Consider the following 24,424-nt stretch of genomic DNA (forward strand, 5'->3'; position numbering starts at 1 on the left):
CACACCTAGAGTTGATGGATGCTACTCATCATCTGTCTGAAATAAAATCATTTGGTTGCATTTTATTTTGATAGTCCACTTTAGACAAGTAATGTTGCACCTACATGTCAACTAACTCTCATTAGAGTTGTTAGTGGTTAGGGTTAGTAGAATAAGTTGACAGCTTAATGATGTAGTTGCAACATTACTTATTGTCAACAGAATGTCTATAGTGGTACCAATTTGATTTTATATATATATATAATATATATATATATATATATATATATATATATATATATATATATATATATATATATGTATGTATATGTTTGAGAACTAATAACTATACATTTTATTAGTTTTTTCTGCTGCTGATTGGTTTGTGTTAAATAACATTATCTACGTTTACATGCACCCACATATTATTCCCATTATAATCAGATATATGACTCAGAAAAGCCTTCATGTAAATATCTCAATCTATCCTAATGAATTTTGATCGGATAGAAAAGGCCTGAAATAATCTGATCGACAGCAAAAAATCAAGCAAGCAACAATTGAATACGACTATTTTCTTAATCAGATTCACAAGTACTATAGCTTGCCCAGATGTGCAGTGCTGTAATGCGTATGATTACATATGCTTTACATCATATGAACCTGCATACGTTTATTAATGTGAAGTAGCTCTGTTGGCATTATAGCAGTGGCTTTCTCCGGTTCTGAATGTGTCGACTGGGTTTTGGTTCAGAATACATATAATGCAAATATATGAATCAGATTGCAACCTGTAGCGTTCATTTAAACAGAACTTTCAGATGTTGAAATCAGAAATTAGTGCATGTGAACATACCTAATGTGTGGTGATGAGGTCATTCTTCCAGTGTGGAGATGTTGAAAAAATGGCATATATCTAGGCATTTTATCAAAGCAATATGCAATTCGATACTGTGATTTTACCATGGTTTATGGTTTTGCCTTGTCCTTAACTGTCACAAAATCACAGTAATGCAGCGCCTTGGATGGCTTAGTGCTTTACTAGAAGGGTTAAGAGGATAAAGCATTATGTACATCCGTGTCCTGACATGTCCTGAAATGTTGTCTAATTGTGTTTGATCTTTAACAGTTTTTTGATGATAATGTTATAAACTATTCTGATGATTTTCAACTTTCCACCTTCAGCAAATGAGGGAGCTGATAGCAGAGCACAAGCCACACATTGACAAGATGAATAAAACTGGACCTCAGCTGGTGGAGTTGAGTCCCGCAGAAGCCACGGCCATCAGAGAGAAGTACGAGACCACCGACACACTGTACGGTCAGCTGAAAGTGGACGTCAAGATCAGAGCCGCGGTCCTGGACGAGGCCATCTCCAAGTCCACTCAGGTACGGGTTCACTTTATTCTCTCCTTTTCAAGCATTCACTTTTTTTTTTGTTAAATGAACAGCATTTTGTTTTAAATATAAATCTTATGTAAGATTATGAATATCTTTCACTTTTGATCAATTTAATGCATACTTGCTGAATAAAAGTTTTTTTTAAAACCGTACTTACCCCAAACTTTTGAATAGTAGTTGTTAACATTAGCAAAAATGTTTCTTGAGTGGCAAATCATCATATTAGAATGATTTCCGAAGGATCATGTGTGTCACTGTAATGATGCTGAAAATTCAGCTTTGATCACAGGAATAAATTACATTTTACTATATATTCACATAGAAAACAGTCATTTTATTGAATAAATACTGCCTTAGTGAGCAGCAAAAAGAGGCTTCCTTCAAAAACATAAAAAAGCCTAATTATTCCAAACTTTTGAGCGGTAGCATCATGCTACCAACATACTAATCATGATAGCATCATTCTAACAACATACTAATCATAGTAAATCATGCTAGAATGTGGTAAATCGTAGTAAATCATGTTATAATGTGGTATATCATGGTATCACAACATGTTAATTGTGTTAGCATCTGCCCAGTGGCGAGTTTAGCCGCTGCAAGCAGCACTCTCATTTTCTTCAGGAAATGAACATTCTAGTTATTATTATTTATTATTATTCCGCCAAAAGTTTGACGTGCTACTCCTCCCACAGCTTTTATCACAGACCCACGAATGAGGCATCAAATCGTGCGGATTATTGAGGAATAAAAGGAATTAATTTATTCCTTCAAAAACATTAAAAAAGCCTAATTATTCCAAACTTTTGAGCGGTAGTGTAAGTGTGAGTCTGCTCTCCACAGTTCCATGATAAGATCGAGCCGATGCTGGAGTCTCTGGAGCGTATCTCTGAACGCCTGCGCCAGCCTCCGTCCATCTCTGTAGAGGTGGAGAAGATCCGAGAGCAGATCTCCGAGAACAGAGCAGTGACTGTAGACCTGGAGAAGCTTCAGCCCTCGTACGAGACCCTCAAAGAGCGAGGAGAGGAGATGATCGCGCGCTCGGATGGAGCGGACAAGGACCTCTCCGCCAAAGGTAACTATAGGCTGGAGCTATTTTCAATACGTTTTTATTTTTATATTTTTCTTTTAAAATTTTGTTTAAGTTTTAGTAATTGTGTTTTTGTCATTTTGTTCATTTCAATATGTGTATATAGTTTTTATACATTTTTAGGTAACACTTTATTTTACAGTGTCCTTGTTACATATGTTACATGTACTTACCATATAATAACAGTAAATTATGCATAATTACATGCAACTAACCCTCAACCAAATCCTAATCCTACCCTAACCCTATAGTAAGTAACCCTGTAGTTAATTAATATTACTCAGTACTTAAATATATAATTACACTGTAACAATGACACCTTAAAATAAAGTGCAACTCATTTTTATATCAGTTTGAGTTATTTTAGTTACTGACGCACTGAATCCTGGACCGAAGTAGTGACGTTTAAGAAGCGTTTTTCCGACGGTGCGTTCTAGGGCCGGGTTGACCGAATGATTTCCTTGTTTTTATTTGATACCGATATGGATCTCAAGATCTGTCTTTTAGTCGGTACTGATTTCTGGACATGCGTAAACAAATCTTCACTAAACGTTTGTAGCGCGACTGCCATCCAATAAGCTTTGTTACTTTTTAAATTAAACAGTCTCAACTTTCTATTTTAAATGAAATTTAAACAATAAATGTTATTTTGATGTTTTAAATGAATAAACTCAAACATAAAAGTTAGTTCATTTGCATTTGCCAAAAAAATGGCAAAAAAACATGCACTACATTACATATTCATTATATTTAATGAATTTATAACCTGTTAGTGATGTCTTCATTATTTAATTTATATTTGAATAAATGTCATGAAAAAAAGTTATACCAGCCATCGTTTAAATGTTAATATTAACAGTAAATGGAAATAAAAAATGTATTTCGGTGCATCACTAAAATGTATGAAATTAAATAAAATGTGTAATATTAGTAAAATTTCATTTTCAGCCCAGAATTTTATTTTTGGTGCTTCACTAATTTTAGTACATAAAGTTAAACTGAATTAAAATGCTTAAATAATATTTTTTATGTTTATTTTATTTCAGTTAACTTTATGTTTAGTAACAACGTCTTTAAAAAAAAAAATGATTTTTTAATGATTTTAGTTAACTATAATAACCCATTATGAAGGCATTGTGCCAGAACGCGTGTGGTTTCGGACATGCTGATGCTTCTGTTGTTTCATCTGAAGCTGTTCAAGATAAGCTGGACCAGATGGTGTTCCTGTGGAATGACATCCAAGCTCTTCTGGAGGAAAGAGAGGCCAAGCTCCTGGATGTCATGGACTTAGCGGAGAAGTTCTGGTGTGATCACTGCGCGCTCATCGTCACCATCAAGGACTCGCATGATCTTCTGAGAGAGCTGGAGGAGCCTGGAGTGGACCCTTCAGTGGTCAAGCAGCAGCAGGAGTCTGTGGAGGTCTGGAGGATTCACATCAGAGGCTGGTTTAGAGGCTCACAGTCATTCAACAGCTTCACACTCGTTGTTTTGCTCCACAGAGCTTCAGAGAGGAGATAGACGGGCTGCAGGAGGAGCTGAACGTGGTCCAGAATCTGGGGGCCGAGCTCATGACCGCGTGTGGAGAGCCTGATAAACCAGTGATCAAGAAGAGCATAGATGAGGTAATGATGCACTGGAGAACAATTGATTACCAAAGTAGAGGTCTGTGTGGGATTGACAAGATTTAATCCCGTTAAAGGCACGTTTTGTCCCGTTCCTGCCCGCAGAAGCCTATAGGAAGAGGTCTATGCTGAATTTCTTACGCTTTATTTTTATATAACTTTTCAGAACAAAGACAAACAGTCAACACAGCCTCATGGGTATTTACATGGAAATTGTAATAAAATGTAACATAAAAAAATACAATAAAAAAATACCTTTTTCCATATTCGGCTAGTACAAGAGATCCTTGAGTAAAAAAAAAAAAAAAAAAGTCATGAGGTTATCATGTAAACATATTTACATATACGCGCTTATAGAAACACACACATACATATAATATTCTCATGTCCATAGCCATACTTTCATGCAGCTTGAAGTAATATTCTCTCATGGTGGTTACATGTGTGATAGAAATATTAATATGCATACATGTTTCTCTCTTCTCTCTGTTTTGATGTATGTGTTGTCCATTTCCCCAGTGTTTTACAAAAGTCTCTTCTTGTAGTTTTAAATTGAATGTCAGTCTTTCCATTTTACACATTTCTGTGGAGTTCTGTTTGGGGGAAGATGTTGGAGCATTAACGCTAAGTAATCGCTTTTTTTTGCTGTTGCTAGTGGTCTCCTCAGTAAATATTTATTCCTATTTTTAACTGAATCTGGTATATTACCAAGATATAGAATATAACCTGTGTCCCCAATCTCAGATTGGATTTCCTCTATACTTGAGTGTATTTTACACGGATTTTTCAGTCCCGGTCCGGTTAGATTCTGTCTCGTTCCGGGCGTCTATTGGCTATTTTTTCCATTTTTCCACACACACACACACACACACACACACACACACACACACACACACACACACACACACACACACACACACACACACACACACACACACACACACACACACACACACACACACACACACACACACACACACACACACACACACGATGCTTCAGATCTCTAGTTACAGACTTCTGTGTGCTGTTATTATTAGATAATTATATTTTGCGGGAGGACACGAGTCATTTCTTTCTCCCGCTTCCCGCGCACATTTCAGTGTCTTTCCTGCGGGATTGAAGACCTCTTTACCAGAGTATTCACAGTCTCTGCCAAAACACCATAGTTAATTGTTACTATTGTAAAATCATAATGTATTTATGTAAGCTTTCAGAATCTTTATTTATTTATATTAGCTAAAAATAAGTTATCAAGAGTTTATTATAGTAAAAACTGTAGTAACTATGTTTTTTAAATGATGGTTACCATGGTAGATACAGTATTTGTAAGCATTTCTTTTGCATGTTTTAAAAGTGTTTTTGGGAACACTTTACAATAAGGTTCATTAGTTACTATTAGTTAACTACATTAGTTAGCATGAACTAAGAATTAACTGCACTTTTACAGCATTTATTAATCTTAGTTCATGTTAATTTCAACATTTACTAATACATTATTAAAATCAAAGGTTCTATTTTTTAGCATTAGTTAATGCACTGTAAACTAATATGAACACACAATGAACTGCTGTATTTTTATTAAAAAATTAGGAACTTCAGCAAATCTATCCAGCATTAAATGTGTAAGCAGGGTTAGGCTTAAGGTTAACCCTAATTATGTTTATTATAAAAATAATCAAATATTATATTTTATATTATATTATTATCTCTCTGTGACACTGCACTCACAAAAACGTGAGACATGTTCTTCACTTTTTTTTTTTTGGTGGAATTTTGAATGGAGTTTATTAATGAATAGATAAGATCATACTAGCGATGGTTAATTTGTGAAGTGAATGCTAGTGGTGTGACTGGAGGGCTGATGAGTCAGAGTTGGCGTCACACTGTCTGACCACGTCTCGTTCGGCCCACAGGTGAACTCCGCTTGGGAAACCCTGAACAAGACATGGAAGGAGCGAGTCGAGACTCTCGAGGAAGCCATGCAGGCTGCGGTTCAGTTCCAGGACAGTCTCCAGGTTAATATCACACACACACACACACACACACACACACACACACACACACGTCTGTCGGAAACTTCTTGAGTCAGCACTGTCTGATCGCCTGTCATGCTGAATATGTTCTTAAAGGAAAATCAAATATTACATGAATGGGTCACACTTTATTACAGTGTAAAATAAACACTGAGTAATATTAATTAACAACATGTACTTACTATAGCGTGAGGGTTTGGTTAAGAGTTAATAGCTTATAATTATGCATAATTAAAGGGATAGTTCACTTAGAAATTAATTTTTGGTATGTTTTAGATTACCTCAAGGGCATCCAAGATGTAGGTGTCTTTTTTTCCGCAGTAGTTTCAATTTTGATATTTTTAGGTCAAACCGTTCTTGTCTGTCAGTCATATAATGCAGGTCTATGGTCATTATCTCAAAACACAAGCACAGAGTCCAAATTAAAACAATTCCCCGTCGTCCAAATTAAACAATTCCCCATCGTAAGTACACATTGATGGCCTAAGACACGAAACGAGCGGTTTGTGTGAGAAAACGAACAGTATTTATATCGTTTTTACCACTTATACACAGCCATGTCGAAGTGATCTGATCTGACGTGTGCGCAGACTGGTGCATAGATACAGTATATACACACTAGATGTCGCCTTGTCTACGGCAGTTCATTGGAACGAATGTCTTTAAGGCGACATCTAGTGTATATATCTATGCACCAGTCTGCGTACACGTCAGATCAGATCACTTTTTGGTAAGCTAAAACATACCAAAAATTAATTTCAAAGTGAACTATCCCTGTTATTTCTATAGTGACCACATGTAACGTAACTACGTCACCTTAAAATAAAGGGTAACACTTTATTTTACAGTGTCCTTGTTACATGTACTTACCATAGTAATAACAGTTAATTATGCATAATTACATGCAACTAACCCTCAACCAAATGCTAATCCTACCCTAACCCTATAGTAAGTACATGTAGTTAATTAATATTACTCAGTACTTAAATATATAATTACACTGTTACAATGACACCTTAAAATAAAGTTTAACCTATGAAAGGGAAAAATATGTTTATATTTATAATATATTTTTAAAGCCGTCAACTCATTAGCTCAAATTGATCGCTTTTTTAAATAATTTTTTTTTTTTTATCAGCATTAAAAGTGAAACTAATGGGAATTTGGAAAGGAAATATACTTAATTGTCATGGAAAATTCGGAATACAAAAAATGGCTTTCTCATAACCATGATGACCCAGTGCTTTTTGTCACTGGCATATTGTATCCAGATCAAGAACATTACTACTGTAATCATGTTAAAGGGGCTACGGTATATGTGGAACTCAGAAACTGTTATTAGTGACACCGGTGGCCGTTAACTGAACTGCGTCCTGCTCAAACTCGTGCACACACAACACACAAGAGACCGAACGAGATTCAAGGCCTGATATACAGGACAGTAGCCAATCAGAGCTTTCCTTCTTCACTTAGAGGTAAAAGAAGTTGGAAATACCTTTTCAGCGATATAACATCCAGACGCTGCTGAAAGTGACGTTTAGATGAATATGTAAATATGTGCTCCGCTTTCCTCTCGATAACAACATACACACACACAACAGAACTGACATCAGTTCATAAATCAACTGATCATAGAGATGTGGATATGTTTACAGCAGCTCGATCATATCCACAGATGAGGTGATTAACAGTTATGATAGTTTGAATATAAAGTATATTTGAGACTATAGACTATATAGATCTGGCAGTGTGAGACTATAGTTTGAAATAAACTCTTTTCTGTGCATGACACTTTGACATTACAGTACAGAATAGTTCTCTCTGCATTATCCTGAACATGAGCGTTTCATGTGTCATTGAGCGGAAGAGAGGCTTTCGGGAGCTCGGAAACATCTTTGATTTTTCCCAGTGAAACCGACCCGAGTCCTTCATATAATAATCAGTCTTGAGGCTTTTAAAGTCCTGTTACAAGCTGTTCACACATTGGCAATACAAGTGATTAATACATGAAAGTTATTTACAGAAAGCCCTTTTAAGCGAATGATTAGTTCAAGTGCTGATTAACTGATGTTTAATCTCTTATAAAGGGATCAAGGTGAATATTAACCAGTGGTAATGTTGGTTTAGGTGTGACTTTTGTTCATTTTCTCTGTCATCTGAGCCACATTTGTATTGGGGCTACGAGTGAAACTCGACTCGATGTAAAGCTTGGATGTTGTTCAGCCTGTGACAATAGTTTCCCCTCCTCTGCAGAACATGTTCGACTCTGTGGATATTATGGAGAGCAAACTGGACTCGATGTCGCCGGTGGGCACAGACCTGGAGACTGTGAAACAGCAGATCGAGGAGCTGAAGGTACTGATGTAGTGTTCGTGTGTGGGACGTTTCCTCATACCCATGACACGTTGCTTTATGTTAGTCATAGTGCATCCAGATCAAAGTTTAGAGCTATTTATCTCCAGTCCCTTTCATTTTTGATTGTTTGATGAATATAATAGAGCTGACAGACCACACAGCAGCTGTGTTTACCCAGAGACTTTCAGTTACTGTGGGTTTAAGCCTGCACAATTGAAAATGTTTAACCATTAATGTTTTTTAAATGGTTTACAGGTGAACCAACATGCTTTTAGTCCAAGATTTCATTTGTATGCAGTTCCTAAGAATTTACTAGACGGTTCACAATAGTGTGTTGTTGTAGATTGTAGGACAGAAATCAGAAACACGCCATCATGTATTGTGTGTGTTGTGTGTGTGAAGGAGTTCAAAGGCGGCGCATACCAGCTTCAGATCGAGATGGAGAGACTGAACCATCAGGCCGGGCTCCTGCTGAAGAAGGTGTTTGAGGAAACCGACCGAACGTCTATCCTGGAGCCGATGAATGAGCTGAAAATGCTCTGGGAAAACCTGGATAAAAAGATCATCAACAGACAGGTCAGACACTGAGAAGGGTCCAAACCTCAGCATACAACAGGATATAAAAAAAGGAACAGATTTCATCCGTTGGGAATTGATTGGATTGTAATTATGAAAGCAAATCGGCCTGTTGCATTTATTGATTAATCATCTGATCATGGTTATTTACTGTAATCTAATCACAATTATTTGAGATAACTGCTATAATTGTGAAGTTTAAATCAATCACATTCTCCCTTTCACATAAAAGAAATGTAAGCGTTTGATAAAGTCATCACATGCATGAGTAGAAAGAATAAAGAGGGAGTAAAGAATAAAAAAACACGGTTATAAAGTACACAACGATCTGAGGTCAAAGGTCTTCCTTTATAGGAATGGTATTATATTATATTAAATTATATTATATTATTATATTATGTAAACATCAATTTGTACAGCATTGAAGTGAATCATATGGGATTATTTTATTATAATTTTTATTATTGTATTATATAGGATTCCAAGTAAAACAAAAAATAATTTTATCGAAATTGAGAGTTTCAGAACAGAATCAATAATCACAATCTTTTTGTATGACAATTAACAGTCCGCACACAATCCATGGCGTCAGGCCTGTTCATGTTGAGTTAAATATCTAGTTGCATGTTTTCTTGTAATATTAAAGACATTGCAAAGCGACATTGAAACACGCTTTCCGTAATGTTACATATTTTCAAATGTTGACCGTTTTCAAAGAGATTTGGACTATTAAACATGCAGTCCAGCCCCAGATTCACGCCACTGGTTGTGCCGATGCTGTGATGTTCCACTGTACGACACGTTCATGATGTCTGTTGTGTGTCCTGATCTCTCGTAGCACAAGCTGGAGGGAGCGCTGTTGGCTCTCGGTCAGTTCCAGCACGCTCTGGATGAACTTCTGGCTTGGCTCACTCACACTGAAGATCTGCTCAGTGAACAGAAGAAGACCTGTGGCGACCCCAAAGCCATCGAGATCGAGCTCGCCAAGCACCACGTACGTCCCAGCCAAAACAAGCCCACCAATGCTGCACTTTTCTAAACGCCATAACCATATGTTAACTAACAAGTATTCATTACTTCAATGAGCTCGTTGTTTCTGCATTCAATTATTACATTGTTTAAATTAATACCTTTTTCGCTAACTGTACATTTCTGAAATACATAACTCATCTCTGATAACAGATCACTGTAAACTGTAATGTGGACTCGTGCATTTTCTGTAAAGCTGCTTTGAAATGATGTGTATTGTGAAAAGCGCTATACAAATAAATGTGAATTGAATAATGCCGCCCAGATGTCTCACGATTGGTGGTGTGTTTGCGTTCTCTAGGTGTTGCAGAACGATGTGCTGGCCCATAAGACCACGGTGGAGGCTGTGAATAAGGCGGGCAGGGAGCTCGTGGACTCCAGCGCTGGAGAGGAGGCCAGTGGTCTTCAGATCAAGCTGGAGAACCTCAACCAGCGCTGGAAGACGGTCCTGGAGAAGACTGAGCAGAGATGGCAGCTTCTGGACAGTGCTTTACTGCAGGTCAGGAGAGAATACCAGCCAGACGGAGGCCTGGAAACCCTCTGCAATCTCACAGGCACAGCGCTTCCTAAAATGGAGATATGATTGATGATGTTCTCAACATGAGGCCAAAAATGTCCTCTCTTAATCTTAAAGAATGTGAAAGAGAAGCAGTAAAGAGTTCGATGTCCACATGCTCTCGCTCAGAGAGTTTGCTTTAATGTGTGAACGCCTGAATGGCGAATGACTTGACTTTACGAACTCAAATTTAGGAAGAATTACAAAGAACATAAAGTTCCTAATTTTTACTTAAATGTCCAGATGAATTCTTCACATGTGCAATTAATAATGACTAAACGGCAACTAAGTTTGTTTTGTTTTAATTAGTGCTGTCAATTGATACATTTAAAAATATATATTTTTCTGTAATGTTAGGTGTGATTAATAGCAATTAATTCAAGTTTTTAATGTTTTTATATTGTAATAATTTCGCATTTAATCTCCAAATTAATGTAGAAACAACATAAAGACAGTAGCCTATATTTTAAATATTTGTTTAATGGCATCTTTATTTAACTGTGCTTGCAAGGATTCCCTACAAAACAGGCATTTTGGCATAATTGTGGCATAATTTTGGCATAATTGTGTGTGTTTTTGTCCGTTTAAGCACTGTCTTAAGCTGTGTGTGTCACAGACAGGAGATTCACAGACGTGTGTGCTAGTACCGCACTGCGTTCTCTTTTGTGTCTTATCGTGCGTGAATTGCACGTTAATTTTGACAGCCGTAGTTTTAATAAATTGCGAAAAAACTTTTTTGATTACAATTGATATTTTTGCACACCTGCTCCATAGATTTCAACCCGAAACATTCTGTTAAAAAATGTATTGTGTGGACTCTTTTTCTCCAGACACCATTGTCCTTGTTTCAGAATTCCTACAAACGGGCCGTTTTTAAGGCTAATAATCCGCGCTCATTAATCAAGCCCGTGTTCTTCGAGTCGCGGTAATGAATGTGTGAACTCTATTGTTGTGACGCCGGCTGATCTGCTTTCTAGGCTCAAGGTTTCCATGGTGAGATTGAAGACATGCAGCAGTGGCTGAAAGTCACGGAGCGTCAGCTGTTAGCATCAAAAGCCCTGGGAGGATTACCAGACACGGCCCGAGAGCAGCTCAACACCCATCTGGTATGAGTTTAACACCACAGCAGATCTGCACACGCATCGCTCAGAGCAGATAACACACTCACTGTTTCTTTTAGAATTAATAGATTTATGCATTTGTTTGTGAAAACAGTTTGCTATTAGAGAATGTTTATCATAAAAGCCTTGTTTAGAGGAATAATTATCCCCAAATGTAACATTTTATCATTGATTGTTTTCTTAATACAGCATAACAAATCTCTATTTTCCTTGCAAAATAGAGGCATATAGTGACCAGATTTGAGCTCTAACAATAACAAAAGCAATATATGAATATTGAAATATAGAGTGTGTGTTTTATGAAGTACATTTATGATTATTTTTGGAGCTGGACTGGTCTATGATTTCTTTGTATGGAAAAGAGCAACTAGGAGATTCTGTAAAATATCCAAAATCTAGTTTTGTGTTGCATAGAAGAAAAAAAAGTCTTATCTAAGTCTAATCTAACATGGGGATGAAAAACACAACAACGTTCCGATTTTCTTTGACTTTATTTAATTGTATGAAAGTGCAACAACATTTTTTTTTTTAAATGTAATGTTTTTAAGGGGATTTATAGATTTTTCACACTCTTATTTCTGCTGATATATAAAGAATATTTGTACAATACACTCTTTGAATAATAATAGTATGTCAAGTTGTCTGTGAACATGATGTGTCTGTGTGTTTGTAGGAGCTCTGCAGTACTTTGGAAGTGAAGGAGGAAATGTACAAGCAACTTCTTCAGCGAGGGCAGCAGATTCTGGCCTTGACCCCTGAGGGTCAAGACAGCACCACTGAACTGGACCTACGCAACCTGCAGGACAAGTGGGAATGTGTGCAGGCCAAAGTGATGGAGAGGAAGGTGAGGACAGTCTGATGTACTCACTGCACTCTGTGTTCTTCCTGTCAGCTTGACTCATCTTCATCATCATCATCATCAGTGGGCTGTTGGTTTAAAGTATAGCTGTGAGATCAGATCAGTGAGCTGTTGTGCTTTGATGTGTGTTCACTTGAGCGCACGCCCAAAGTGAGTTATAAATCAGTACAGAACAAAGTCGAGTTGTCTGTGGTCTAAAAAAAAAAGTTGCAGAGGTGGAATAAGTGAATAGTGGAGCCAAAAACTAAAATTCTGTCATCATTTGCTCACCCTTGTCGTCGTTCCAAACCTGTATGATTCGTTTTTTCTACACAAAAGTATTAAAGAATATTCACTCTTTTCCATACAATAAAGGCATATGTTATAAAAACACCATAAACACAGCTTTAAAAAAGTAAGGTACAGTAAAAGTAAGACTTATTGTAACATATAGGTGAGTAAATGCTAAATAATATAGCATGGGTGAGTAAGTGATGAGCACATGTTCAGTTTTTGGGTGTACTATTTCTCAGAGTTCAAAATTAGCATATATTCCATGGAAAACAAAAGGCTTCTAAAATAACCAAATCAGATCTGGCGGTTCACGGACTGATTAATGTACATTTGATTTGGGTCTTTTTGCTGTGTTGAATGTGGGGATTGGCAAAGACGTCTGTTTACAACAGGAATTTGACCACACAAGTTCTTGTCATCAGTAACATAGTGAAGTCATCCTTTAAAGTTTGCAGCTTTCACAAAAATACGTCCTGACATGTGATGCTAACCAGACATCACATTACACACGGTGAGTCACATGCTGTTGGTGTTGATGAGATCATTGCAGTTCCTGTCTCATATCCTCCTCTGCCTATCGGTGACACGAGGATAATGGAGGGAAATGCTCCAATAGTTAACATCATATTTCACAAAATTTCAAGAGGTGTCTTGCCATATCTTGCCTTAGTAAGCATTGCTAAGGGTTGTTTTTCAAACACATTTCCCATACAGTCCTCCACCCTCATCCTCTATTGTCAAACCGGTCTATTCTCTGTAATAAGCCTAACAAGGGTTATTGTCAGGCCGCTTAAACAAACACTAATGCTGTGAAAGTGCTCAAGGAGGTCAACCTACGAATGACTTATAGTTCTCCCTGTACATTAAACTGAGATAAAAGGCTTTGTATAATGTTGTTTTCAGGCTCTAGAACACGTTTTCCTGCTTGAATGTTGATTATTTTCCTCATATTCTCCATTGTTGCGGCTCCTCTCTTCCCAGTCTGTCAGTAACGCTCTGTTTAGTTCCTGTCTCTATGAAGCCCCTCCTTCTGAAAAGCACACTGTGCTCTGATTGGTCGGCTGGAGCAGTGTGTTGTGATTGGTCGAGCGCTTTGAGTGTGTTTGGGAAATGTCCCGCCCCTTACCATGACCACCAATTTAACACACTACTAACTAACTCAACCAGGCCCCGCCCCTTTATTCTACATATTCATTATTATAATGAGGAATATTGTGACGTGTTCGTTCCCGGAAGAAACTCAAGACTACAATGGAGGCGTTTCAGGAGTTCAGGAACACTGACACTGATATAGAGAAGAACTGGAGCTTTTTCAGGCTCAAACAGCAACAGTACACACTAAACACAGATGAACATGGAAAAAAGCACAATAGTTCCTCTTTAATGTGTGTGTGTGTGTGTGCGTGCGTGTGTGTGTGTGTGTTTGATTGCCCATAGGTGAAACTGGAGGAAGCTCTGGCGATGGCCACAGACTTCCATAACTCACTGCAGGATTTCATCAACTGGCTGACCCAGGCCGAACAGACGCTCACCATGATATCTCCTGCCTCTCTCATCCTCGAGACCATCATGTTCCAGATAGACGAGCATAAGGTCAGTGCTCTCTGACATGATGTAACACTTGATGTCAATACACCTTTTCTAAATGCATGTTATCGACCATGCATACGTTTCATTTAAAGGTGCTGTATGTAACTTTTTCACTCTACTAAAGCATAAAAATACCATAATATGTTTGCAGTTTGCAATATGTTATATTGAGGAAACATGCTAAGTTCACATACTCGTTTCTCTGAAAAACACTTCTACAGCCAGTTATTTTACTTTGAATTGTGCGTTTCCAGGCTGGAACGTTTGTTATTGTTTTGTTCTGTGATACTGCACTTTGCCAATTTTCTTGTCCATTGCGCTCGTTCCTGTTGCGTGTGCTCAAACTGGAAACCCGTGTCAGCGTCGAGTCTGAGGAGGCGGGAGAAACGACAATCTCCGATATTTTGAATTGGACTGCAGTACCTATTTCGACCACTAGTTGTCATGCTTACAGACTGCACCCTTAAAAAATGTTTTGACTTTGTGATTTTAAATAGAATTTTTGTAACGGGATCTTCTAGTGAAATGACAGACTTCTCTTCTCTTTGATGACGAATGCAGGACTCTATAATGATTTAGGGCCCGTTTACACAAAACCATTCTCAACTAAAAATTTACTTTTTATGCATTTTGGCCGTTTATTTACACGACAACTGTATTTTGGGGGCCTTAAAACAAAATCTTTTGAAAACAGGTTTCAAAGTGCAATATGAATTGTGGAAACGGTGACGTAATGTGTTTTACGTGTTTAGTCTATATTAAGCACATAGTGTTTCTTTACAAAGTGACATCGCCAACTACTGGCTTGTCAGCAGAATACAGCGATTTTACTCATTTTCGCAGATCCGTGTGAATCTCCATCTATAGGCAGAAAACACGAAGGAGTGCATCATTGTCGTGTAATTGTACCCTTAGTGTTCTTAAACTCCGCCCATGCAGACCCACGCTCATCTGCATACACTGTTGAGTGCCACACCCACATCTCAACATCCAATCAACAACCGGTGCACAGAACCCAGTCCCCGCCTTACATTTTTTCTTTTTGGATAATCCGTGAAACAGATGTACGTCATAATATAGAAAAGATCTGTCACTTCTGTTTCGTTGTGACTTATGAGCAATGTTATTGCAGTTGAAAGAAATATGTCCATAATTATGTTTCCTAAAATGGATGTACTGGATTTCTGCAGGTGTTTGTGATTGAGGTGAACTCTCATCGGGATCAGATCATCGAGCTGGATAAGACAGGAACACACCTGAAGTACTTCAGTCAGAAACAAGATGTGGTGTTGATCAAGAACCTCCTGCTGAGCGTTCAGGGCCGCTGGGAGAAGGTGGTTCAGCGCTCGGTGGAGAGAGGACGCCAGCTGGACGACGCCAGGAAACGTGCCAAACAGGTGCGAGAGTGCTCCCGTGTGCTAGCACTCATTTCAAGAGCAAGCAGACACTGTAGTAAAGGGTGAATCACAGAGTGGACTTAATGGGACTTTTTTTTTTCTTCACTGATTAACAATGCGAGACTCTTTAATGTCAAAGTTAAAACAGGTCTCTACAAAGTGAATTTTTTTTTCTTTTTTTTTTCACATCTTTTTTAATACTATTTTACAATATTACACATATTATATACAGTACTGTGCAAAAGTCTTAGGCATGTTAATATCCCCCCCCCCCCCCAAAGAAAATGGTTTTAAGTCAGTTATTTCTATCTTTGCTGTAGTGTGTCAGTAGGAAATATCAGTTTACATTTCCAAACATTCTTTTTGCCATTAATTGTAATAATCCAGTGAGATTTGTGTATGCACAAGGAGTCTGACAACAGCCGGTATGATCTGATCTCACCATCATCGAGTCCGTCTGTGATTACATGAAGAAACTGAGACAGACTAAATCCAGAAGAACTGTGGGAACGTCTCCGAGACGCTTGAAGAAACCTTCCTGCAAAGCTACAGGACTGTGAAGAGTACTGGCACTCGTGTTAAAATACAGTAAAGTGAGAATGCTTTCAAAAATAAAATCACAAATTGAATTTATTTTATGATTTAACTTCTATTAACTAATTCAAATCAATATATGGTGTAACGACTCTTTGCGTTTAAAGCGGCTCTTGTCCAGGTACACTTGCGCATAGTTTTTCAGGAAGCTTTGCAGGAAGGTTTCTTCAAGTGTCTCGGAGACGTTCCTCCGCAGTTCTTCTGGATTTAGTCTGTCTCAGTTTCTTCATGTAATCACAGACGGACTCGATGATGGTGAGATCAGATCATACCGGCTGTTGTCAGACTCCTTGTGCATACACAAATCTCACTGGATTATTACAATTAATGGCAAAATTAATGTTTGGAAATATGAACTGATATTTCCTACTGACACACTACAGCAAAATATATAAATAACTGACTTAAAACCATTTTTTGGAGAAAATACTAACATTTATACACTTTAATACAACACATATTGCAGTGATTCTTCTCTGCAGCAGACTGTGAAAAGGTTTGTAAGGATACATGATAAAATAAATGTAGGGAAATACAGGGAAATCCCTGCATTCTCCATGCAAGACATATGCAAGAATAAAGCCAGAACTTTACAGGAATGGCTTAAAAAAATACTGTTGATGTCCTGGAGTAGCCAAGTCAAAGTCCAGATCTCAGTCCAATTGAGAATTTATGAGGGGGCTTGAAAAAGGCTGTTCACTCACACACTCCATGCAGCCCGACTGAGCTGGATCACTCTCGCAAATAAGAACGAGGAACACTGCAGTGGCCAGATGTGCAGGACTGGAACAGTCCTACAGTATCAACACAGACACTTCTGGAATTGCTGCCAAAGGCACATAAAAAAACAAAAAAAAACTGACCTGAGGCGAGGGGGTGAATATATATGCAAACAACTGTAATTGATTCTGAGCAAACTTGTTGGGCACGGAATATTATTTTTTTGGACAGTATGAAAAAATCCAAATGAAATCCTCTGTGGTTCAGTGGCGTAAAGCACCTGTATGCCATTAGGCTGGGAAAAGAAAACGCTAAGATATACTGCTAACTACACACATGGACTATCGTGCTCTTGTCTTTTGCAGTTCCATGAGACCTGGAACAAACTGATGGAGTGGCTGGAAGAGTCCGAGAGATCGCTGGACTCTGAGTTGGAGATCGCTAATGATCCAGACAGGATCAAGACACAGTTAACCCAGCACAAGGTGACTGGCACCAGTCCATTACCCAGTGTTTACTCCTAGTGTTTTCAGTCAGACAAACACAAGTGGTCAGTCTAGACGCATTACCATTTCCACCTGAACTAGTCTAGCCAACTAGCTTCAGATTCAATCTATGTTTTTAGACTTACAATTTATGACTAGTCTTAAAAAGACTCTACTGGTAAACTTGTAAGACTGGACTGAGCAGTTTATGCAGCCGGCTGCTGCTAGTAAAGGGTTAGTTCATCCAAAACTGAAATTCTGTCATAATTTACTCACCCCTCATATCGGTACAAATCAATAAGACTTTCATTCATCTTTCTTTCATTCAGCAGATATTTTTAATGAAATCTGAGAGAGTTCTGTCCCTCCTATGAAAGTCTATTCATTCGTGAAAAGCATGCATGAGCTTCCGTCTGCCATATTTGATGTGCTCTATGTACGTTCGCTGATCATAGTTTATATATGAATAAAAGCCTTAATAAAATCTGCTCTTCGTATAAAGTGGCCGTGTCTCTTCAGAAGACTTGAATTAAACGAGTTTTGAAGCGTCAGAGTTTTGGGTGAATAGACTTACAATCAGGGCCGGCTCTAGCCCTTTGGTTGCCCTAGGTGAGATTGAGTTTTTTAATTTAAGTATTTATTAAACTATACAAACAAAAATGCTCTTATAGTCACTCCAACACTTCAACAAGCAAATTCTGACTTGAAGGATCAACTGTAATAAATAGTTCATACACAAATGCTACAAAGAATGTTCAAGGATATTTACCAAGTTGGATTAACTCCATAAAATGTGCAAAAACACTCTTAAGCACCTGTAACAACACTTAAGCAAATTATGACCCATAAACTGGATTAACTATACCCTCTACAAACAAAAGTGCTATTATGGATACTGTACGTACCACTGCAAAATTAAAAGATTGAAGTTCTTGTAGTTCTATCCCTATCTCAAATAATAAGATCAACAGTAATACGTAGCAAACTAGCAAAGCTAGTGATAGCAATGAAACATCCAATATTAGGTGATCGATGCACAATACTTAGTCAATTTATTTCATTTGACACCTTAATGGCTGAGATGAGAAGACTTACCTCTATACTGGGCTTTCTTTTTATCTTCCTCCTTTCTCCGTTTCCGTCCCTGTGCACCAGAGGGTTTAGACCGCTTCATTCTCGATCAACGCGCCAGCAGCTGAGCACTTGCCTAACCTAACGTAGCGCAACTCCCCCCATTAGGAAATGATCAACAATAATCATCAATTCAATCTAATAATCAGGTTGACGACAAGTAATTAAACATGTGGCTGAAGGCACTAGAGGGCGCCCGCACCCCCAACACAGGCAATCGCCTAGAGGAAATCTCTGATTTCATTAAATATATCTTCATTTGTGTTAAGAAAGTCTTGTGGGTTTGGAACGACATGAGATTGAGTAAATTATGACAGAATTGAATTTTTTGGGTTAACTAACCCTTTAACATGCATTTCAAAAGCGTCTCCTGTGAAATCTTGTGTTCTGGTTTAATCTTATCTTGTCACACTCTACATCACTTTCACGGGAGCAAACATGGAATGAACAAACCCATTTTATGCAGCTCACGAGTGAGAAAGGAAGCAAATAAAACCCCTGTTTTTACACTTATATTTAGCGCTGACCGCTTGTGCTTCAGTCACAAAAAAGAAAAGAAAATTTGAATGCCAAAAGATTAATGGCAGGTGTAAAGGGGGTCATATAGACTTCCTGTTCACACCATTAGCCTCTCTGTTTTTATCCCCCATCTGTGTGTGTGGAGCGTCTGACGTGCTGGAGAGTGTGAATCACAATACCAGGTGTTTTTTCACTCGCTGAATGTGGGTCGTAAGTGTCATCCTGTTATGCTCCTGTATAATTCAGTCCCCCACTCTTTGGAAATAACCATGATATTTTAAAGAGGTTCACATTATATTTTTAGAGGTTTAAAGAGGTCCACCTTTTCATGGCACACAATGCCAAATAATGGAAGTAAATACACTGAGCATGTTTGCTGTTTGAGGTCGAGCTCCTCATCTCCAGCATCAGTGTGTTTAAAGCAGGACACGAGTGGGCGGAGGAGTGTGTGGCCGTAGTGCTTCATATCGGTGTGTAATTAACAGCTCAGCAGTGCCTCAGATGTTCAGATGACTCAGTCACAAAGATATCTGGCAGGATCTGATGACCTCAGGCGTCCCGTAAGGCCTCACAGGATGACGTGTGCCCTTGAGCTGCATGTGAATGACCTCACGCCTGTGTTTGTCTTGTGTAGGACTTCCAGAAAGCACTGGGCAGCAAGCATTCAGTGTACGACACCACCAGTCGCACGGGCCGAGCGTTGAAGGACAAGACCTCCTTGAAAGATGACAACCAGAAACTGGACGACATGCTCAGTGAGCTCAGGGACAAATGGGACACAGTCTGCGGGAAATCTGTGGAGAGGTACATGGTTACTGTTCTGGTTACATGTATCCCCCGTCCACTTTTAAAAAGCCTATATTCTGCTCTTTTACAGTCTTGATGTTGTTTTCAGGCTCTACTAGAACAGGTTGATTATTTCCCCCATATTCTCCATTGTTGCGGCTCCTCTCTTCCCAGTCTGTCAGTAACGCTCTGTTTACTTCCTGTCTCTATGAAGCCCCTCCTTCTGAAAAGCACACTGTGCTCTGATTGGTCGGCTGGAGCAGTGTGTTGTGATTGGTCGAGCGCTTCGAGTGTGTGTGGAAATGTCCTGCCCCTTAACCGCCAGTTTAACACACTAACTAACTCAACCAGGCCCCGCCTCTTTATTCTGCATATTAATTATTTAAATGAGGAATATTGTGACGTGTTCGTTCCCGTAAGAAACTCAAGACTACAATGGAGGCGTTTCAGGAGTTCAGAAACACTGACACTGATATAGAGAAGAACTGGAGCTTTTTCAGGCTCAAACAGCAACAGTACACACTAAACACAGATGAACATGGAAACAAGCATAATAGGTCCATCCATCAAAGAATTGAAGTTTTGGTATCATTTGGGGTATTTATTTTATGACAATAATGCACATTTGCACCAAACTATAATATAATTTCTCAATAGTGATTCACTTTATTGCCAAGCATTTGTCATCTCACTATTAGTGAAATTGACAAAAAAGTTAAAGGTGACATCAGAATTTTTCTTTATGTATTTCAATTGAAACCTAAAATCCTACTGTTTTAGAGTTATCGGTAGTTAATGTCCTTGTCTGTGCATTATTGGTGATCAGACTGAAGGACTTGTGTATTTGACACCATACGGGCTGTGTTGTGTACAGGCAGAACAAGCTGGAGGAGGCTCTGCTGTTCTCAGGTCAGTTCACAGACGCACTGCAGGCTCTCATCGACTGGCTGTATAGAGTGGAACCACAGCTAGCAGAAGACCAGCCGGTTCACGGGGACATAGACCTCGTCCTGAACCTCATCGACAGCCATAAGGTAGTGTACACTGATTTACACAACCTGCTTCTTCAGCACTGAACTGTAGCATGGGATATATATATATATGTGATTGCTTTGGCTCTACTAAAGAGCATGTCATTAGACTAGTTTTATAATCCTTCCTTGTCCAAATATGAAAGCTTTAAATGCTTTATTCAAACAAAATTGTAATGTTATATGATGAACATTGAATAATATTTACATACAGTATGTTTATTTATTTATTTATTTATTTGAGCTGTTCACAATCATGTTTGTTTCAGAAGTCATAAACTTACACAGTAATGGAAGCTCAAAAGGAGTAGGCTGAAGCAAGGAAGCTTATGTGCGCCTACCCCTATGTTCAATGCATATACATAGAGCTCATCAAATATACTGTAATGTGACACAGCAGAACAAACCTAACCTAAAATACAGTACAAATCTAGATTAAAACAAATAATATTACAATACAATAATGACACAAATGAATGGAGGGTACAGCACATGATCATGAAATACAAGAGCAGTTTGATGTCCAATCTGACCCATGGTGTGTGTGTGTGTGTGTGTGTGAGTGTGTGTGTGAGTGTGTGTGTGCGTGTGCGTGTGCGTGTGCGTGTGTGTGTGCGTGCGCGTGTGTGTGTGTGCGTGTGTGTGTGTGCGTGCGCATTTTTCAAGCATTGAGCAACTTTCTTAAAATATAAGTCCCTGTGTTTTCAGCCTCTTGGTTCTGTATTTGGAGTTTATGGCAAGAATCAAATATAATTATGCTGTAGTTTCATCAGAGGGAGTGTGATATGACAGAACCCACTGGTTTCAATTAGGGGTGAAGGGAGTCCTGGCAAGTCCAAACTCAATCACATCTTCAGAACAGTTTAGATCAGCGCACACTTGAGCTGATGAGGCTAGTGATGACCTCATTCATGATCATAATTGAGGCCTTGGCCTGAGAAAACGGTCACCAGCAGTCTTTGACTATGTTTGGTGCTGTTTACGCCTGATTTCTATCGGTGCAATCTAGAGCTGAAGAAAATCCAGCTTTTTGACAACATTCTATAAATATCTCAACGTTTATGTAGTCGTGGGACACGGAAGGATCACCTAAAGTGATCCATGTTTCATACACATCATAAAAACCACAGAGCCAACATATTCCTTTTTTTTTTTGTAATTACCAATGCTGAGTGGAAGTCATGCTTAGCGCTGACGTGACTGCAGTTGTGTGCAAATGTCATAAAAGTCTGGCTATTAATAAAGTTAGGAGTGTGTTCGATGCTCTCAGTGCAAAAGCTGCTAAAAAAGCAATTCGACTGAATTCTAGTCCAGCATCTCATGTGTTCTGTACTGTGAATGTAATCCCAGAATGCAGTGTTACCAGCTCTGTAAAACAATCCACACGAAATGTGGTCAGAAAGTTGATTATAAATATGATTCATTAATTGTGAAAAGTATTAATATAGTTCTTATATAAAATAAGTAGTTTTATATAAATCTAATTACGTTTTACACTTAGCAGAGTATCATATTTGCCTGAGGAGTGTTATTTGTCTGATGAATATGTTTAATAAAAATGCTTTTTTTACTGAAACACCAAAACAGAAATTAAAGTTTTCATTTAGCCGAACAGCAAAACTGAAATTGAAGTTTTTATAATTAATTAATCAAATTTCTTTCATAATCAACACTGAAATAAACACTAAGGTGTATGGAAACATTTAAATGTCAGTTTTTATACAAACGTTTTAATAATATTTGACTATGTTCACTGTTTTTGGGATTGACAACCGCATTTACTTATAGGTGTGAGTCTCGAAATGAAACAGCGGCGTACAGTAGCGTCTCAAATACTGTCTGTAAGAGCATGCAACGGGAGTCAAGCCCGTATTCGTCTTTGTGACCAAAGTAATATCAAAGATGGCGACGTCCATAAAACTATAAAATCTCATCGCTTTTGACACTACAAGAGTCCAATCCGTCAAATCTTCATTAACCGACTGCAGCCTTTATCCCTGGGTGAAGAGCGTTTGAGTCACGTGACTGGATCTAAAACCTTCAGACGACACCCAGCTCATATCTCCATGTCTGTAAATGATCGAAACCATATATAAAAAACACGCAACACACAGTATACACACGTTTTTCTGAGAATGCGGTTGTCAGTCCTGAAAATAACCGTATTGTGTGTGACAGCTAGGGTACGTAGGTAACACTTATACAGGTTGACATTGGCACCGTTCCTGTGGGTTGATTTGATCAAACGTGTGTGTTCATGTGAACTACAGGTGTTCCAGAAAGAGTTGGGCAAGAGGACCGGCAGCGTGCAGGCTTTGAAGCGTTCGGCCCGAGAGCTTATTGAGAACACCCACGATGACTCTTCCTGGGTCAAAGTTCAGATGCAAGAGTTGAGCACTCGCTGGGAGACTGTGTGTAGTCTCTCTGTGTCCAAACAGACTCGGCTTGAGCAAGCACTGTGTCAGGTACGACTACATCTCACACTGAAACAGAGTCAGTCTCACACTGAAACAGAGTCAGTCTCACACTGAAACAGAGTCAGTCTTACACTGTGTCAGGTACGACCACATCTCACACTGAAACAGAGTCAGTCTTACACTGAAACAGAGTCAGTCTCACACTGAAACAGAGTCAGTCTCACACTGAAACAGAGTCAGTCTCACACTGAAACAGAGTCAGTCTCACACTGAAACAGAGTCAGTCTTACACTGAAACAGAGTCAGTCTCACACTGAAACAGAGTCAGTCTCACACTGAAACAGAGTCAGTCTCACACTGAAACAGAGTCAGTCTCACACTGAAACAGAGTCAGTCAGGCACTGTGTCAGGTACGACTACATCTCACACTGAAACAGAGTCAGTCTCACACTGAAACAGAGTCAGTCTTACACTGAAACAGAGTCAGTCTCACACTGAAACAGAGTCAGTCTCACACTGAAACAGAGTCACTCAGGCAAGAGAGTTATATCCTCAAAACATAATTTAGTCTTTCTGACCCTTAGATTTAAACGAGCTGTAAATTGTCTGTAAATGTCTTTCCATTTAAAGTCCCCCTGTGGTGAAAATCCAGCTTTTAATGTTGTTTATGTGTCTATATGGTGTATTTAATATGCTTTAAGACAAACCATGTGTAAATTCATAAGTCGACACCATTACTGAGTATTTTCTCCTTAAAACTGCAGTGAACAAAAGACATACTGTTCCTTTAAAAAGGAAACTGATATCAGGGAATTTTAAATGCTGATTACCAGGCATGGGAAAACAATCGGTCTCAC

The 24,424-nt window shown here is 38.5% G+C and overlaps 1 protein-coding gene across 3 annotated transcripts in view; it reads left to right on the forward strand.

The window, feature by feature from the left end:
• dst (dystonin) overlaps positions 1 to 24,424 on the forward strand; it is a 200,758-nt gene that overhangs the window by 159,190 nt on the left and 17,144 nt on the right. For all 3 annotated transcript variants that reach the window (XM_082153876.1, XM_082153877.1, XM_082153878.1), the window contains exons 68-84: positions 1,165 to 1,368; positions 2,224 to 2,455; positions 3,663 to 3,889; positions 3,970 to 4,092; positions 6,009 to 6,110; positions 8,382 to 8,483; positions 8,886 to 9,059; positions 9,898 to 10,053; positions 10,390 to 10,587; positions 11,622 to 11,750; positions 12,439 to 12,609; positions 14,335 to 14,490; positions 15,678 to 15,884; positions 17,564 to 17,683; positions 19,968 to 20,137; positions 20,994 to 21,153; positions 23,421 to 23,615. In XM_082153876.1, the coding sequence (XP_082010002.1) occupies positions 1,165 to 1,368; positions 2,224 to 2,455; positions 3,663 to 3,889; positions 3,970 to 4,092; positions 6,009 to 6,110; positions 8,382 to 8,483; positions 8,886 to 9,059; positions 9,898 to 10,053; positions 10,390 to 10,587; positions 11,622 to 11,750; positions 12,439 to 12,609; positions 14,335 to 14,490; positions 15,678 to 15,884; positions 17,564 to 17,683; positions 19,968 to 20,137; positions 20,994 to 21,153; positions 23,421 to 23,615 (2,826 nt within the window). The remainder of the gene's footprint in view (positions 1 to 1,164; positions 1,369 to 2,223; positions 2,456 to 3,662; positions 3,890 to 3,969; positions 4,093 to 6,008; positions 6,111 to 8,381; positions 8,484 to 8,885; positions 9,060 to 9,897; positions 10,054 to 10,389; positions 10,588 to 11,621; positions 11,751 to 12,438; positions 12,610 to 14,334; positions 14,491 to 15,677; positions 15,885 to 17,563; positions 17,684 to 19,967; positions 20,138 to 20,993; positions 21,154 to 23,420; positions 23,616 to 24,424) is intronic.

Source organism: Leuciscus leuciscus, assembly GCF_965113295.1.
Source record: "Leuciscus leuciscus genome assembly, chromosome: 22".
Taxonomy (NCBI): domain Eukaryota; kingdom Metazoa; phylum Chordata; class Actinopteri; order Cypriniformes; family Leuciscidae; genus Leuciscus; species Leuciscus leuciscus.